Here is an 18,288-nt window from a genome sequence, read left to right as displayed (position 1 = left end):
GAACCGGTCGGGTTCAGCAGGCCACTCGGCCCATCCGGGCCGGAGAATCGGCGGTTGGCGTGAGAAACGGCGAGCGGCGATTCTCCGAGCGGCCTGTCGAAAAATGCACACGCCATTTTTAGGGGGGTGGGAGAATCGCGGGGGTGCCAGGGCGGCGTGGCGTCATTCGCCCGGCCCTCCTGCGATTCTCCCACCCGGCGTGGGGTGCGGAGAATCGCGCCTCATGTGCGCTGTGTCCTTTATTTTTGGGTTGGTTTAATGCCTCCCTGTGGTAGTGTCACCTGCGTGTGTATCGTGAATGCCCATTGGTTGTGTCCTATCTTACTGACCTATTGGTTGAGTGTCTGTGTGTCATGTCTCTGGTGCTCCCTCTAGTGTCTAGCTAGTCTACATGTACTTACATTAACCCTTGTGTATCTACAGTGATGCATATCACCACATTCCCCCTTTTCCGTGTTACATATTTTCTGTACACTTAAAGAAAATTGAACCAAAGATAAGCGATGCTCTGTACAAGTTATAATAACAGTCATTAAACAATAAGTCCAAATCATATGTGTGAGTCCGAAACCCATCAATTATGATCGAATGTCTTTCTTGTTGGGTTGGTGAGTTGGTGATTTTGATGGTGGCATGTCCTTGTGAACGCCATCAGTGTCCCTGTGCATAAGGAACCAAAAAGTGGTCAAATCACTTTGGTGTCTGATTTGGAGTCTTTTTTTCTTCCGAGGCTTGTGATAGCGATGTTGGATGGCATCTGGCCTGAAAGCCAGGTTGCTTGTTGCTAGTGCAGCGCACGTGAATTGGGAAGATGCATCGCCCTGCCCTGGTATGTCATTGTACTGAGCTGAGCAGTAACAGTGTCCCTCATGGGCAGAGTTGTACCATGTAGAACCAGTCGTAGTTCCATTGGTGTAGTCTTTGTCGTGCTTGCTGTCGACGGTGTTGCCTTTGGTACGCATCGTGTCGTTGTCTTTGATATGGTTTTCACAGGTTGTGGTGTTGTGTTGGTTGGTTTTGTTGCCATGTTCGCTGCGCTCAAGGACCACACTCTGTGGATAATACGAGTCCTTCACACAGTTACCCATGTCAGCGTGCTTTGTGGTATCTGCTGTTTTCTTGAGCGTGCCGTCACTGAGTTTGCGGCGCTCCCCGTCTGGAGTCATGTCTGGCTTACTTGAATCAGCTTTGGCTTGTGGTTGCTCCCCATCTGGAGTCTGGTGTGTGTCACCTGAGTCAGTTTGGTTTGTCGTTGCTCCCCGTCCGGAGTCATAGCAGGTTCACTGGAGTCAGCTGAGATTTCTTGATGCTCCATGTCAGGAGTCAAAACATTCAGGAATCTATTTGCTTGTGGAGAGGCTCGAGCGAATGAGGTTTGAAGTAACGTGGTGTCACCGGAGTCATCAGTAGTTTCACTGTGATCGTCCAGTGCCTCTGTACATTCTAGCTGAGGTCTGTCACATTGTATGGGAAGTGGGATGCTGTCGTCACTTGTCTCACATACAGTGGGTAGAGCCTCAGTAGCTTCTTGTTGTTCACTTGGGCTGGGTAGACTGTCAGAATCTTTTTCTGGGGGCTCAAACAATGTGGGTGGACTGTCATAGTCACTTTGTTGTTCACTTGAACTGGGTAGACTGTCACAGTCGTCTTGCTGTTCACTGGAGCATGGCAGACTGTCATAGTCTTTCTGTTGTTCACTTGAGCGTGGCAGACTTGCATCGTCTGCTGCTGGTTGCTCAGAGGAGGTTGCTAGACCCTCATTGTCTTCATGCAAGGACTGAGCTTTGGAGTCTTGTGTTGCTTCTATCGTGGAGGCTGTCCACGAGCTCGCTGTGGAGGCTTGTGTCACTGGAGTCACTTCTTGTGTGGAGACGTGCAGTTGTCTCACTGTTGAGTCTTTCATCGCTTCCTGTGTAGAGGCTGGGACCCTTTGTGGTGCGTGGACCACTCTCTGTGTGGAGTTGGGAACCCTTCGCGATGCGTGGACCACTCTCTGTGTGGCAGCAGGCCGCTCTCTGTGGGCTTGTACCGCTCTCTGTCTCTTGGCGTCAGGCCGCAGCATAATCCTGCACTCACGAGTCGGGATGTCATATATGCTGGGCTGAAGATCCTAAAATCCGAAGAACACATCCGCGTCTGTGTCGGATTCGGTACTGGGGTCGCCATCTCGAATGATGAAACCTTTGTCTGAGTCGTAGTCTTCGAGGGCCATATCATCACTTTTTGTGTCGGAGCTGGCATTGGGCTCATGATGTCCAAAGAAGAAATAAAGGTCGGAGTCGTAGTATCCAAGGACTGTATTATCTCTTTGGGCGGTGCTAACTGCTTGTTGCAGGGCTCTGCAGAGGTTGCTTTCAGCTACTGGTCGAATTTCAGCCATTGTGCTGTCGTTCCAGGTGAAAGAATCTTGTTTTACGGCTTTAAATTATTTTTTTGTGTGTTTTGAGACATTTCCCCTTTAAGTGGGCGTGGTCTGGGGCCTCTGATGTCATGGCACATGTGACGTAGGTCGTAGGAAGCGATTGAGCATTCTCAGATCGCTGTTCCTTTACTTGGGGCCTTTTTCTCCACTGCGCATTTGCAGCACCTTTACCAAGATGGCTGCAATCCAAAACTGCAGATTTCTGCTGCAAGCCTACCTCGTGGTGAGTTTTGGTGCTTCTTTTACCGTTTTTTCTTGTATTCTCCTCGCAGAATTCTTGGAATTTGTCCACGACTGCCTGGAAATCGCTCTTGTTTTGCCCTTTGAGTATTTGGAGGTCTGGAAGAATTCAGCTGCTCTGGACCCGCGATGGTGAGTAGAAGCTTTATTTTCTCTGCATCCGCCATGCCATCTAGGTCGGAAGCTACCAGGTAGATCTTGAATCTCTGCCTGGACCAGAGATAGTTTTCACTGTGATTCCCTTGGTACCTGAGCTGCTGCAGAACCAGAATCCCGAACATCGTCTTGCCTGGCTGTTGTTGCTGGTTGTCATTGCTTGCTGAGTTGTAACTATATGGATTGAAACAGTCACTCAACTGGTACCATGTCTTGTTATGCTCTTGGCATAGCATAAGCTGCTTCCTTAATGTTCACTCTGACAAAGGAAGGTTCAGACGTGGAGATAACTTCAACACGTTTATTAAACTATTTACAATTCTCCTACTCGGATTCGCCTCTACTGTTAATCTTTTTATAGCTACTCAGACTGACGAACCAGTCTGCTACAATCCACGTGGTGGGTGTGATATTGATTCAACCCTGTGTCTGTACTCACTGAGTGTCTCCACTGGAAAGAGGAAGATCATGTGTGCTGTGTCCTTTATATATGGGTTGGTGTAATGCCCCCCTGTGGTAGTGTCACCTCTGTGTGTATCGTGAATGCCATTGGTCATGTCCTATCTTACTGACCTATTGGTTGAGTGTCTGTGTGTCATGTCTCTGGTGCGCCCTCTAGTGTCTAGCTAGTGTACGTGTATTTACATTAACCCCTTGTGTATCTACAGTGATGCATATCACCACAAGGGTTAGCTTGCAAAAAGTTCTTTTTAATTGTGAAAGCATGCAAAGTATCAATGTAATTGATAAACCTGTCATTAAGGTACATGTTGGGTGGAATTTTGACATTTTTTCCCCCCCAAAGTATTGTCTCCGTTGGGAAAAGTGGAGGGCAGCCCCCAGCTGCCTTGCGGGGGTTCTCATTGTATTTTCTAAAAGATCAGGGAGCCCTGGTCTAAAATAACTCTGAAAAGCACCCCCCACCTCCCCCATCGATACAGAACTGCCCCCCTCCCCATGGACATAGGGTCAACCCCCCAACCCAAATCTCCCAAATGGAAGCCACCCCCCCTCCCCCCCACCTGATAGACAGTGCCCCCCAAGGAGTGCTGGGAGCAGTTACCAGTGGAAGTGCTGTGGGGAAGTACCCAGGCACTGCCGGGACACAGCCCGGGCATGTTTTCTCCCTCCTGGTGGCCTGTACTTACCTGTGCATCCCGGTAGGTTTTCTTTCCCAGTTCCCTGTTTTATATATCCTGTTATATTAAACCCTGCCAATGTGACATTACGTTGGCGGGAAGGTGGATGTGGGCTGGGGGTTGTCGCTATATGGCGGAATGAGACGGTGGGGTGCCCACTAAGTAGATGTAAATGTATGCCAATAGGCCCTCGACCTTTCATATCAGGAACCCCATTATGTCATTGACAAGGGAACAGGGACAATCTCAACAGGAAATCTCGCCAGCTTAATAGCAGTTCCCGAACTCCCACTGGCTCCTCCGCTCCCATCGTCATTCCCACCCACTGAAAATGGGGGTGGGACAGTTATATATGTCAACATTTTTGTGGCCGCATTCTATAAAACTGTGGTCATCATATTTATGTCAAGAAAAATTAAATAAACCATTAGTTTGCACTGTATAGTACTTTAAGTTGTAGAATTAGTCTTTATTATATGCTATAATGAAATTGAAAAACTCACTCCTGGGCAGAGTTTCTGCATAAATTTTGCCTTCAAGTTCTTTATTTCTTAAACTAGGTGTATTCCAACAGTTCATTCTGACAATGTAATAACAAATAAAATGGGGAGACCCACAGTTCCATTACACAGCATCACGTTACAGGAGTAAAAGACTCTTAAAATGGGAAAACAAAGACTACTTAGTCTTTAAGGAGCCCTGCAGAATGCCAATGTCCTTTGGTTCAAATATTCTTTATCATTCCCTTGGATAGCTGGTTAAAGATATGTTTTTAAACGGTTTGTTTTTGGAGGCAGGGTGGGGGAGGGAAAGGTCAAAGGTTTCTTTGGATACGATCATATTCAGTTTCTTTTAATCAGACAAAAGTTGGCTGATCAGTAAGTAGCAAGGGAACATTTCAAAGCTATTGGCGGGAGACATGGATATTCATGACTGGCTGATGTCTGACAGTGAGCTGGAGCTGGCCCTGATGTTTGATTCAATTCAGTTCAGATGCAGCAGTCTGCTATATGGTACATTGTCATTTCAGATACCACTGACCATCCTTACAACTTTGTTTTATACGTGGTCGAAATTCTACTGCAAGCGTTTCCTCCAGCATGTCATCCAACACTGAGCAATGAATGCTCTTACACCATCAGGGTTAACCGCTCTTAACGCCATCAGGGTTAACTAATGCAGTAACAACGCCGCAAATTTACCCCCCCCCCCACCCCACACCGGCAGCTTCTTCCGCTGCCAATTTAGGACTGCACATTGCAACAATAGGTTCACCATATGCCATGACGTTGCAAAAACAAATTTGCCAAATTTAGAATATCATACCATCTACATTAATAAAACATAGTAAAGGAGTCACAAAATTAGTGGGATGGAGCCAACTATTCAAACAACAATTAGCTGAATAATTTCAGTCAACAGGTAGCTTTATTGTTTTTGCTTTGTTACCCTTTGAGGACTCTAGTATAATCATTTCATTCTATTAAAAGAAATGAAATAATGAGATTGATATCAAAGTAGAATTATAATAACCACAGTTTCAGTTTCTAGACTGCAAAAGGATTGAAAAAGAAATATCTTGCAGCTCCTTTTGTCTCTTCGTCTACGTTTATGATAGTCCACAGTGAAACGTTATAGAAAATATACATCTTTTTTGCAGATATGGGATAGACATGAAGTGATTTACAAAACGCAAAGGGTTAACACTCAAAGAGTTAATTTATTATTCAACCAAGAGTTGCATTTTAATGCTCACACTAATAATGTTCAAACACTGTTAAGTTCAGCAACATTGTGTACATTAAGATTGCTTTTCAGTGTAAAAAAAATGCTGATGCTAACTGTACAGTTGTCTTAAAAGCAGTGTAAAAGGTCATTGGATGACTATAAGCTTCACTCTGTAGCCTTTCATGCTTCCCCAACCCACACGATTGTGTTACCTCGTATTATGTTGCTTATCTCACAGTTCAATTTGTTTCGTCTTGCACCTATGATGAACAAGGAATCCTTTGATGGGGTAACAAGGTGCTGTCCAAATAGACCACTGCCTACTATGGCCCTGTTGTTGCTATCCCACAGCCAGTCATTTGGTTTTATGGGATCCTTCAGGCCCTCAATGATGTTAACGTTGCCTGTCGAGAGTTCCAGAAACAGCAGATCTGTCTGAATTTGAGAACTGCCGTAGATGTAGTACTGGTTGGCCTCTGTGAAAGATGGCTGAAAGGTCACATCAACAATCTGTAGGTTTGTAGTAATATCAAATGCAGACTTGATCTCACCCTGATAGCTAATAGACTGGACTCTAATTAACCCCTTGTAATCATCCGTGCTGACAAGGTAGTGTCCATCAGGGGAGATGTAAGGGGTACCTGACACCCCATCATTGTATCCGATTACAGAGTCAGTGACACTGTTAATGATGATTTGTGGCTGGGATGCGGCTGAGTCATTGGCCAAACAATGAACAAAATAATAGCCGCCCAGATGAGTGTAGGCCATTGCCTGTGGAATGCAGCTGTAATTTTTTAAACTGATTGTTTTAATGTAGGCCACAGTCTCCAGATCGATCTTATGAAGTGCTGTTTCTGATCTGTGCAGGATAAATCCAAATCTAAAATAGAAAATTCAAAGATAAATTACATGGAGTATTAATTATTTGAGTAAAGACAGAAGTGAAAAGCAGATATATATATATAGGTGTGAATTTCTTAGGTTTCCTCGGGTTTTGTGTGTTCCGACCACTGTAACTATGGCAGAAAACATAGAACAGTACAGCACAGAACAGGCCCTTCGGCCCTCGATGTTGTGCCGAGCAATGATCACCCTACTCAAACCCACGTATCCACCCTGTTCCCGTAACCCAACAACCCCCCCCCTTAACCTTACTTTTTAGGACACTACGGGCAATTTAGCATGGCCAATCCACCTAACCTGCACATCTTTGGACTGTGGGAGGAAACCGGAGCACCCGGAGGAAACCCACGCACACACGGGAAGGACGTGCAGACTCCGCAAAGACAGTGACCCAGCAGGGAATCGAACCTGGGACCCTGGAGCTGTGAAGCATTTATGCTAACCACCATGCTACCGTGCTACCCTGATGGAAGTGATGGAAATTTTCGTAAAAACATGGGCTCTGGGGTTCCAGTTTTTAATAATAATAATCTTTATTAGTGTCACAAGTAGACTTATATTAACACTGCAATGTCGTCACTGTGAAAATCCCCTCATGGTCACACTCCGGCGTATGTTCGGGTACAACAAGGGAAAATTCAGAATGTCCAATTCAGCCCAAAAGCACGTCATTCAGGACTTGTGGGGGAAACCAGAGCACCCGGAGGTAACCCACCCAGACACGGGGCGAATGTGTAGACTCCGAACAGACAGTGACACCCTGGTCCATTGAACCCTGGTCCCTGGCGCTGTGAAGCAACAATGCTAACCATTGTGCTACCGAGCTGCCATTAGGCAGACAAGCAGGAGAAACACCTCCATAGACAAAGACAATTGGTTTAACATTGCAATCTAACAAGAAAAACTATATCCAAGCAACAATTTACCATCTATTTCTATTCTGTTACGCTGCAGCTAGATAGAAGACTCATCTATTAAAAATAATTGAGCTGAATACTGAGTGAGACATTTGGTTAAGAGACTATTTCTGTGATAGACACAAATATCTGTTGTTGGCTCCCTTGCAGGTTCCTCCTTGCTTTGAGTGCCAACAGTCTGCATGGTTAAGCTCAAGTGAGAGATTTCTAAATAAAGCAATCATAGTATAAGAATAGAATAAGAAATACATACAACACAAAAGAGGACCATTCCGCATGTTTACCTCTGTCACAGTCACATAAGATGTAATTTCTAATTTCATGAGATTATGAGGAAATGAGAGCGGAGGGGACATGGGAGAGGGGTTTAAGACATTTGTTTTCTGTAGTTTAGAGAAGCTGGAGAAGCTTTGCATTCCAGAATGATCTTAGTGTAGTGAGAAGTTTAATCAGACGTTTGTGCTCAAAATGGTCTGGTCAGTTCTGGCAGTGAATGGCTTAACCCATTGTCTGCCTCCTCTGTTCAAGTCTGTATCCTGGGACTTGAGGAAGCAAAGATGAGGGTTTTACCAAGGAAATGACCAGTGTGAGAGGGGATAATGGATTTAATGGGAAATAGGGTACCAAAGGTGAAGGAGAGGGTGTGGTTGAACAGACTGATAGCTGCAGAAATGTCACGCTGAATGGAAGATGATAGACTAGACAGTGGGAATTTTAAATTGCAGTTGTAAGTGAATTGGGGCAGCTTTTTTCCAATGATGGATGTAGAGGGAAGATAAATTTGGAGGAGGAAACAGGGTGTGAGGGTGAACGATACAAGGAAATGATCTGCCTCTCTGTGATTGATACTATGGGTGTAGCGAGGTCATGTGAGATGGTAAGGTTAAGTGGGAGACGGTGACTATGAGCTGGGACCATTCCGGGGAGGGTAAGATTAAGGGAGGGTAGGAGGGCAGTGAGATCAAGAGGAGAGAGAACACAATGAATCGAGATGCGGGTTGAAATCAGTTCGAACGAGGAGTTACTTGGTGTAGAGACTGAGGGAGGAAAGCGATGAAGATGGGTCATTGAGAAACTTGGCATGCTTGGGAGCGCAGTCATGAACCATTATTTTCAGTGAGAGGTGAGGGGTGGAAGAGGAAGGTGTTGAAAGGAAGAGAAATTATTCAGAGAAGCGAGGGGACTGACCAAGATAGATTTGGTTATAGCAGCTTAATCACCACCATGATCTTGATGAGGCAAGTGGTGAAAGTTAGGGAGCCTTCAGTTAGCGGGAATGTGTCATTAGAATGGGAAGGAGTATTCTCGTACTTGGTTCCTGTGGTGTATTTTAGAGTGGCACTGACAGAAATCCATTGACAGTGGTTTATCTACCTGCCCCTGCATTCAGGGATCATTCAAGGTGACAAAGAAAGAGGTGAGGAGGAATATAATCTTAAAAAGAGGAAACTGGTGTGAGAAGAATGGGGAATTAGAGTGGGGGGGGGGGGGGGGATTGGTGGTATTTAACCGGTACCGATTTGGTCATTCCAACTGCAGTAAATTGGGAGAAATAGAGCTAGTCTCCAAGTACAAAGGTGCCCTTTTCCCCTCACCACCAAATTCTCAAACCCACCACTCCTGAAAATCAACAGCTCTGGTAAAAAATGTCAGGTAGATCTGGTATGGTAAATAGTGCTATCAAGAGCTTAATCATTGTCACGTGACATCTGATATCTACTCATTGACTATATCTTGAAAACCCATGTTGGTTCTGAGGAGGGCATTTGTTTTTACTGACACTTAATGGGATATGTCGATTGGGTTTTTCTATCATATTTATGTATTTATCGGGAATGACTATATATTCGTCACATGGAATATCATTCTCAGTGACAGATATCTCATGCTGGTTCACCCTAAGCTGTCAGAAAACTCCTTTCAACTGCTAATTTAAGTGTGAACACTTTATCATGGTTTGCAATTTACATTTCTTCCATCTAGTCTATTTGATATCAGCCAGAGTGATCCACCTGGGTGCAGAACATCACCTGATTAAATGGATGAATTATTCAGCTTTCCCTGACTAATAACCTGAGGAGACATCTGGATGATAGTGGAGATATCTACTGATTTTTGATCAAAGGGATTTTCAGATTCAGGTCAGAAGTTAAAAAGCATATCGTATTGCTGGATGTTCAGCAGTCAGTATTGAACCTGGGAGGTTTAGATTGCGGCTTGGATAATATGGAGATGCAAAGGTTATGATCTGCAAGTACAATAAGCTGCCAATCACAGATAGTTAGGTAACGGGCTGGATTCTCTGATTGCCGACGCCAAAATTGGGTTTGGCAATTGGCCGGAGAATCCATTTTTTCGCCGAAATCAGGGACGGCGCTGTTATTCGGATGCTCTGACCCCTCAAAAATGGCTATATCGCTGAGTCTTACTTCCGCACATTTGGGGCGGCCCCACACCGGAGTGGTTCGGGCCACTCCAACACGCCGGAACCCCCCGCCCCGCCGGGTAGGGGAGAATCCCGGCCCTGATATCAATAGAGGTCTTGGTTGCTTTATTAACATTAAAATCACCTCAGACATTCTGGAATCTTCAAAGTCAGCTCTGTAATTGTCGCCAAACTAGGACTAGAATCGAACAGCAAGTGACTGTGCTGAGAAGATTGCAGACTTCTGGTAGGTTACTTAGGGCTGTAAAATTGTAGATTGCAGTGATGCTTTTTGTCTCGTGACATTTTCAGCTATTGAGGATAAGGCCAAAACATTCAAGGTGCTCCTTACCAACTTCACATAACCAGCGTGGGAATACAACCTTTCAAAGAACAATACAGCACAGGAACAGGCCATTCGGCCCTCCAATTACGTGTCCTATCTACACCAACCGCCTATATCCTTCCATACCCCGTCTGTTCATGTGCCTATCCAGATAAGTCTCAAAAGGTCGCTAACATATTTGCCTCAACCAACTCACTTGGTAGTGCATTCCAGGCCACCACCACCCTCTGTGTTAGAAACTTCACCTGCACATCTCCACTGAACCTATCATCCCTCCCCTTGAACTTGTGCCCCCTTATAATTTTCAAGTCCGCCCTGGGAAAAAATCTCCAACTGTTCACACTATTTACCCCCCTAATAATTTTATAAACTTCTACAGGTCGCCCCTCAGCCTGCGACTCTATAGGGAGAACAATCCCAGTTTATTCAATCTCTCCTCATAGCAGTGAAATTGTGTTATCCTTATAACAAAAACAAAAAGTGGCATAGAATAGTTTCATAGAATTTACAGTACAGAAATGAATGAAAAAAATGAAAATCGCTTATTGTCACAAGTAGGCTTCAAATGAAGTTACTGTGAAAAGCCCCTAGTCGCCACATTCCGGCGCCTGTTCGGGGAGGCTGGTACAGGAATTGAACCGTGCTGCTGGCCTGCCTTGGTCTGCATTAAAAGCCAGCTCTTAAGCCCTATGCTAAACCAAGGAGGTCATTGGCCCATCGTGTCTGCACCACACCTCCCCTCTATTCCCACCTATCCTTTTTTTGGACACCAATGGTAATTTAACATGGCCAATCCACCTAACCTGCACATCTTTGGACTGTGGGAGTAAACCGGAGCACTCAGAGGAAACCTACGTAGACACAGGGAGAACGTGCATCTCTGCACAAACAGTGACCCAAGCTGGGAATTGAACCTGGGACCCTGGAACTATGAAGCAACAGTGCTAACCACTGTGCTACCGTGCCGGTAGTGCAGCTCTTTTTTTTATATTTAAAGTATCCTGCTTGGCTGGGTGCAAATCAATTCTTGCATTCAAGATGCCCGAAACCCACCAAGTACATTGAGATAATTGTTGATAAGGATATTGGCCAGCTTCACCTGCCTGTGATGAAGTTTAAACATTCACCACTGACTACGTAAAAGTTACCTTGCAGATTGGCTGCAGCCAACTTGAGGGCTTCTAGTATGGCACACTGTGAGTGAATCTACACCCCCTGATTGTTGTACCATTAAGAGGGTAAACATGCTCTGTGTACATCACTTGAAGGGAAATGACGTATGTATTGTGTGTTCCACTTTTTGCTTCACCTTTGCCTTAAGCACCTAAGCAAACATCCCCTAATGCTCCAAGCGATACAACAACCTCAGGCTGTTCTCATGAGCCGAGCCTAATAAATGAACCTGCAATGTGTTTAATCAATTCCACAACAGTGATTGATGCCTTCTGTCTTATGAAGCAAATAAAGGACTTATTTCATTATAAGAACACAACCTGGGTGTAGAGCAGTGGTTCCTTCTACTTGGCAATGGTGGCCAGTGATAGGCGTATTTTAGTAAAAGCTACAACATGATGTCAAGGATGGAAATAGTCTCTTATGTGGGACTTTGTCAAACGCCTTCTGAAAGTCCAAATATACCACATTGACTGGCTCCCCCTTGTCGACTGTGCTGGTTACCTCTTCAAAGAATTCCAACGGATTTGTCAAGCATGATTTTCCCTTCATAAATCCATGCTGACTCTGACTAATCCTGCCACTGCTTTCTAAATGTTCCGCTATAAAGTCCTTGATAATGGATTCAAGCATTTTCCCCACTACCAATGTTAGGCTTACTGGTCTATAATTCCCTGCTTTCTCTCTACCTCTCTTTTTGAAGATCGGAGTGACGTGAGCTACCCTCCAATCTGCACGGACAGTTCCAGAGTCTATAGAATCCTGGAAGATAACCACCAATGCATCCATTATTTCCAGAGCCACCTCCTGAAGCACTCTGGGATGCAGATTCTCAGGCCTTGGGGATTTATCCGACTTTAATCCCATTAGTTTTCGGAGTACCATTTCTCTACTAATATTGATCTCCTTCAGTTCTTCCCTCTCACTAAACCTTTCATTCTCCAACATTTCTGGGATCTGATTTGTGTCCTCTTTTGGGAAGACAGAACCAAAGTCTGTATTTACATTGTATATCTTGTGTTGCCCTATTATGTATTTTCTTGTATTTTCTTGAATTTTGTTTAATTTCCTTTTCTTCCCATGTACTGAATGATCTGTTGAGCTGCTTGCAGAAAAATACTTTTCACTGTGCCTCGGTACACGTGACAATAAACAAATCCAATCCAATCCAATTTAATTGCTCAGCCATTTCTTTGTCCCTTATTATGCATTCCCCTGTTTCTGTCTGCAGGGGGCCTACATTTCTCTTTACCAATCTCTTTCTCTTCATATATCTGTAGAAACTCTTAGGGGGCGATTCTCCGATATTGAGCCCAAGTGTTCGCGTTGTCGTGAACGCCGTTGCGTTTCATGACGGCGCGAACCAGGCCCTGGCATGACCGATTCGGGCACCCACAGGGGGCCAGCACGGCGCTGGAGTGGTTCATACTGCTCCAGCCTCATTTCGCGGTGCCAAATGGGTGCCACGCCAACCCGGGCATGCGCAGTTGGGCCGCGCCAACCTGCGCATGCGCAGGGGACTTCATTAGCGTGCCGGTCCCGACCAACATGGTGTCGGTGCTCAGGGGCCAGCTGCGCCTTAAAGTAGGCCTGGGGGGGGGGGAGAGGCCGGCCCGCCGATTGGTGGGCCCCGATCGCGGGCCAGACCCCATCGGAGGCCCCCCCCGGGTGAAGGAGCTCCCCCTCACCCCCCACAGGCCGCCCCCGACTGTTCCCGCAAAGTTCCCGCCGGCAGCGACCAGGGTGAACGGCGCCGGCTGGACTCTGTCATATCGGCGCGGCCACGCAGCCGCGCTGCACCAAACGCGCCAGTGCAAATGGCGCCGATTCTCCACACTTCGGACGCCGGCGTCGGGGCGTCATGATGCAGTTGCGGCGATTATCCGACCTGGCGTGGGGCTTGGAGAATCGCCCCCTTCGTGTCAGTCTTTATGCTCCCTGCAAGCTTTGTTTCATACCGTACTTTCCCCTTCTTAATCAATCCCTTTGTCCTTCTTTGCTGAGTTCTAAACTGCTCCCAATCCTCAGACCTATTATTTTTCTTGGCCAATCTGTATGCTTCTTCCTCGGATCAGTTACTATTTCTAATTTCCTTTGTAAGCCATGAATTGGCCCTCTTACCCCCTTTGCTTTTATGCCAGACAGGAATGAACAGTTTCTGTAGTCCCTCCATGCGTTCCTTGAATGTAGGCCATTGTCTATCCACTGTCATCCCTTTAAATAACTCTCCCCAATCTATCAAGGCCAACTCATGCCTCATATCCTCATAGTTCCCTTTATTAAGAATCAGCACCCTAGTCTCCGAATCAACCGCTTCATTCTCCACCTTGATAAAATATTCTATCATGTTATGGTCACTCATCCCCAAATGTTCTCATACAGCCAGATTGGCAATAATTCCCTTCTCATTACACAGTACCCAATCTAAGATGGCCTTCTCTCTCATTGGTTCCTCCACATATTGGTCAAGAAAACCATCCCGTATACACTCCAGGAATTCCTCCTCTATGGCATTGTGGCTAATTTGATTTGCCAATCTATGTGAAGATTAAAATCACCCATGATCACCGATATTCCCTTGTTACATGCATTACTAATTTCTTGTTTAATGCCATTCCCAACCTCACCAGTGCAGTTTGGGGGTGTACATATGACACCCACTAATGTTTTTTGCCCCTTGGTATTTCTCAACTCTATCCATACAGATTCCATATTGTCAGAGCTAATATCCCTTCTCACTATTGTGTTAATTTCCTCTATAACCAGCAGTGCCACACCACCACCTTTTTTTATGCCTGTCCTTCCTAAACACTGAAAACCCTGGGACATTCAGTTCCCATCCCTGTTCAGCCTGCAGCCATGTCTCCGCAATTCCATTTATATCCATCTGCGCGATTAGTTCATCCAATTTATTGCAAATGCTCCATGCATTAAGGCACAGAGCCTTTAAGTTTATCTTTTTCACAATGCTTGTCTTGCTCCCAATATTTTTCTCTACCGCCCTGTTTGAATTTTGTCCTTGGTTTCTCCACCTATCACTTTTCTTATTCACTTTTCTACCTTTTGCTTTTGTCCTTGCTCCTTCTTTCTCTGACCCCTTGCGTAGGATCTCAACCCCTGGCATTTTAGTTTAAACCCTCCCCAACTGCTCTCACAAATAGCCCCCCTAGGACATCAGTCCCGGTCCTGCCCAGGTGTAACCCATCCACTTTGTACAGGTCCCACCTCCCCCAGAACCGGTCCCAATGCCCCAGGAATCTGAAACCCTCCCCCTCACACCATCTCTTCAGCCACATATTCATCCTATATATCCTGTCATTTCTACTCTGACTAGCATGTGGCACCGGTAGTAATCCTGAGATCACTACCTTTGTGGTCCGATTTCTTAACTTCCTTCCTAGCTCCCTGTATTCTGCCTTTTGGACCTCATCCCTTTTTTTTACCTATGTCGTTTGTACCAATGTGTACCACAACCACTGGCTGTTCACCCTCCCCCTCCAGAATGTCCTGTACCCGCTATGAGACATCCTTGACCCTAGCAGCAGGGAGTCAACATACCATCCTGGAGTCTCGTTTGCGGCCACAGAAACACCTGTTTATTCCTCTTACAATTGAATCCCCTATAACTATTGCACTGTCACACTTATCACCCCTCCCCTCTGCAGCAGAACCAACCGTGGTGCCACGGGTTTGGCTGTTGCTGTTTTCCCCTGAGAGGCCATTCCCCTCAACAGTATCCAAAATGGTATATCTGTTCTGCAGGGGAATGGCCTGCACTAGTGCAGGAGATTCCTGCACTACCTGCCTCGCTCTCTTGCTCTGTCTCGTGGTCACCCATTCCTTTATTGCCTGCGGAGTCTGAGCCTGCGGTGTGACCACCTCTCCAGACGTGCTATCCACAATACTCTCGAGTCATGGATGCTCCACAGTGACTCCAACCGCTGCTCCAGCTCTGAAACACGAGCTTCCAGGAGCTGTAACTGGGGCCACTTCCTGCACTCATGCTGACCCTGGGGACTGGAACTGTCCCCAGCCTGCCACATGGAGCAAGAGGAGCAGACTATGCCTTGGAGCTGTCCTGCCATGATTTATTCCTTTAAATTAAACCTTTGAAATTAAACTTTAGAAAGATGTTTTTGTGTCAGGTTAAATCCAATCCCTGTATACTATTTAATTAGATGTAAATAAAAACTGAGTATGTATCCCTCTTGATCTGACAACAAATTAAAAATAATAGTTATTCAATTGAAATTAAAAAATTATTTAAGTCAACTTAAAAATAGTAATTCAAATCAACTTAAAAATAGTAATCTAAGTCAAATCAAAACTAATATTTAAATCAGTAACTCCACAAAGGGATGGACTCGTCCACCACGTGCATCCGGCTTTAGCAATGTCTGCTTTGATGCGATCGAGGCCAGTCGGGCCTTAGTCACCAGGGGAAACGCGGTGGACTTGATCAGTGGGCGGGCCTTGTCTGCATAGTTGGGGACCCACTGGGCATACGGGCATAATAAGAGAAGAATCCCAGGCATCTCTTCAGGGCCTTGGGGCAGTGGGGAAGGGTAAGTTCCAGGAGGGGGCGCATGCGGTTGGGGTCGGGCCCAAGGACTCTGTGTTCCACGACGTAGCCGAGGATGGCCAGGTGGGTTGTGTGAAAGACGCATTTTTCTCTATTATAAGTTCGGTTCAGGAGTTTTGCGGTGTGGCGGAAGCGCTGGAGATTCTCGTCATGGTCCTGCTGGTCACGGCCGCAGATGGTGACATTGTCTAAATACGGGAACATGGCCTGCAGCCCGTACTTGTCACTATTCGGTCCATTTCCCTTTGGAAGACCGAGACCCCATTGGTGACGCCGAAGGGAACCCTCAGGAAGTGATAGAGGCAGCCTTCTACCTCGAAGGCAATGTATTGGCGGTCCTCCGGGCGGATAGGGAGCTGGTGGTACGCAGACTTCAAGTCGACTGTAGAGAAGATTCGATACTGTGCAATCTGATTGACTATGTCAGATATGCGGGGGAGAGGGTATGCATCAAGCTACGTGTACCGGTTGATGGTCTGGCTGTAATCGATAACGATCTGGTGCTTCTCCTCAGTCTTGGCGACCACTACTTGGGCTCTCCAGGGGCTGGTACTAGCCTCAATGATTCCCTCTCGCAGTAGGCCCTGGACCTCCGACCTGATGAAGGTCCTGTCCTGGGCACTGTAGCATCTGCTTCTGGTAGCGACGGGCTTACAGTCCAGGGTGAGGTTTGCGAAGAGGGAGGGTGGGGCGACCTTAAGGGTCGCGAGGCTTCAGACGGTGAGGGAGGGCAGAGGCCCGTTGAACTTTAGGGTGGGGCTCTGGAGGGGCACTGGAAGTCGAGCCCCAGTAATAGGGCAGCGCAGAGATGGGGGAAGATGTAGAGCCTAAAGTTGGTGTACTCTACGCCTTGCACGGTGAAGGTGGCAACACAGTACCCCCGGGGATCTCCACTGCATGCGCTCTGGAAGCCAGGGAGATTTTCTGGGTCGCAGGTAGGATGGGGAGGGAGCAGCGCCTTACCGTATCTGGGTGTATGAAACTATCCGTGCTCCCGGAATCGAAAAGGCAGACCGCCTCGAGCCCGTTGATCCGGACGGTCATTGTATATTTCGCGAGGTGGTGCGGCCGGGACTGGTCAAGTGTGACATAGGCGAGTGTCGGCGTAGCGGTAGCCAGCGTACGGTCGGGCGAGCTGGGTTCCCCGGAGGCAGCGGAAGGGTCCCAAGATGGCGGCCCCCATGAGTCGCATGTGGCGGGCGAGGTGCAAGATGGCATCCAAGATGGCGGCACCCGTGGGTCGCATGTGTCGGCTGAGATTAAAGATGGCGGCGCCCATGGTGGGTGGTGGGGCAGCTGGGGATAGCCCTGACAGGCAGCAGGCAGCGCTGCTAGGCCTGGAAGATTTTGGGGGGTCGGGCCTGGCAGGGTTTTGCAAAGTGGTCCTTCTTCCCACAGCCGTTACAAGTTGCGTTCCGTGTCGGGCAGCGTTGTCAGGGGTGATTATTCTCGCCGCAGAAGTAGCACTTCGGGCCTCCGGCATTGGGGGGCCGGTGTGCGGTGCAGGCTTGCGTTGCGGCCGGGTCAGTTGATGGCTGCGCCCAAGAGGCCCACGAGGGTGCTGCGCGGTCGGAGGTGTAGGCCCCCATGTTCTGGAAAGCAACCTCCAGTGAGTTGGAGAGCTGGACTGTCTCTGGGAGGTCGAGTGTCCCCCCTTCCAATAAACGCTGGCGGATATAGTTCGAGTGCATGCCCGCGACATAGGCGTCCCGGATCAGCAGCTCCGTGTGCTGGGTAGCTGATATCGTCCGGCAGTCACAGTTTCGACAGAGGATGCGCAAGGCACGCAGGAATTCCACGGGTGATTCCACAGGGCGTTGGCGTCTCGTGGTGAGGAGGTGCCCAGCATATACCTGGTTGACGGATTTCACATAATGTCCTTTTGGCAGCGTTATCGCCTCCGCATACGAGGGGGCGTCACTGATGAGGTTAAAGACTCTTGGGCTCACCTGTGCGTGAAGGACCTGCTTCTTCTGGAGGTCCGTGAAGTCCTCATTGAAAGATGCGAGGTACGCCTCGAAGCAGCTTAGCCAGTGTTCAAAAGTCTCTGTTGCGTCGGCTGCTTGTGGGTCCAGTTCTAAGCGATCACGCATGAGTGAGGAGTTCATCTTGAGTGAAGAGTCCATCTTTAGAAGTTTAGTGTGTTAAATTGATACACCATCAATAATACACAACGAATGATAAACGTAACTGAGGCTTTAATACACTAAACTGCAGGCCTCCTGCCTCCGGACCCGAACCGGATCCGGAGGCA

The 18,288-nt window shown here is 47.2% G+C and overlaps 1 protein-coding gene across 3 annotated transcripts in view; it reads right to left on the bottom strand.

Moving 5' to 3' along the window:
- Window positions 1-4,472: 4,472 nt before the first annotated feature.
- Window positions 4,473-18,288, bottom strand: part of LOC119965323 (follistatin-related protein 5-like) — a 709,947-nt gene continuing 696,131 nt past the window's right edge. For all 3 annotated transcript variants that reach the window (XM_038795916.1, XM_038795915.1, XM_038795914.1), the window contains one exon: window positions 4,473-6,568. In XM_038795916.1, coding sequence (XP_038651844.1) covers window positions 5,866-6,568 — 703 coding nt within the window. In that variant the 3' untranslated portion in view covers window positions 4,473-5,865. The remainder of the gene's footprint in view (window positions 6,569-18,288) is intronic.

Source organism: Scyliorhinus canicula, chromosome 4 (assembly GCF_902713615.1).
Source record: "Scyliorhinus canicula chromosome 4, sScyCan1.1, whole genome shotgun sequence".
NCBI lineage: Eukaryota > Metazoa > Chordata > Chondrichthyes > Carcharhiniformes > Scyliorhinidae > Scyliorhinus > Scyliorhinus canicula.
Note: the sequence above shows the minus strand (reverse complement) of the source record. Positions and strands in the feature narration are given on the sequence as shown.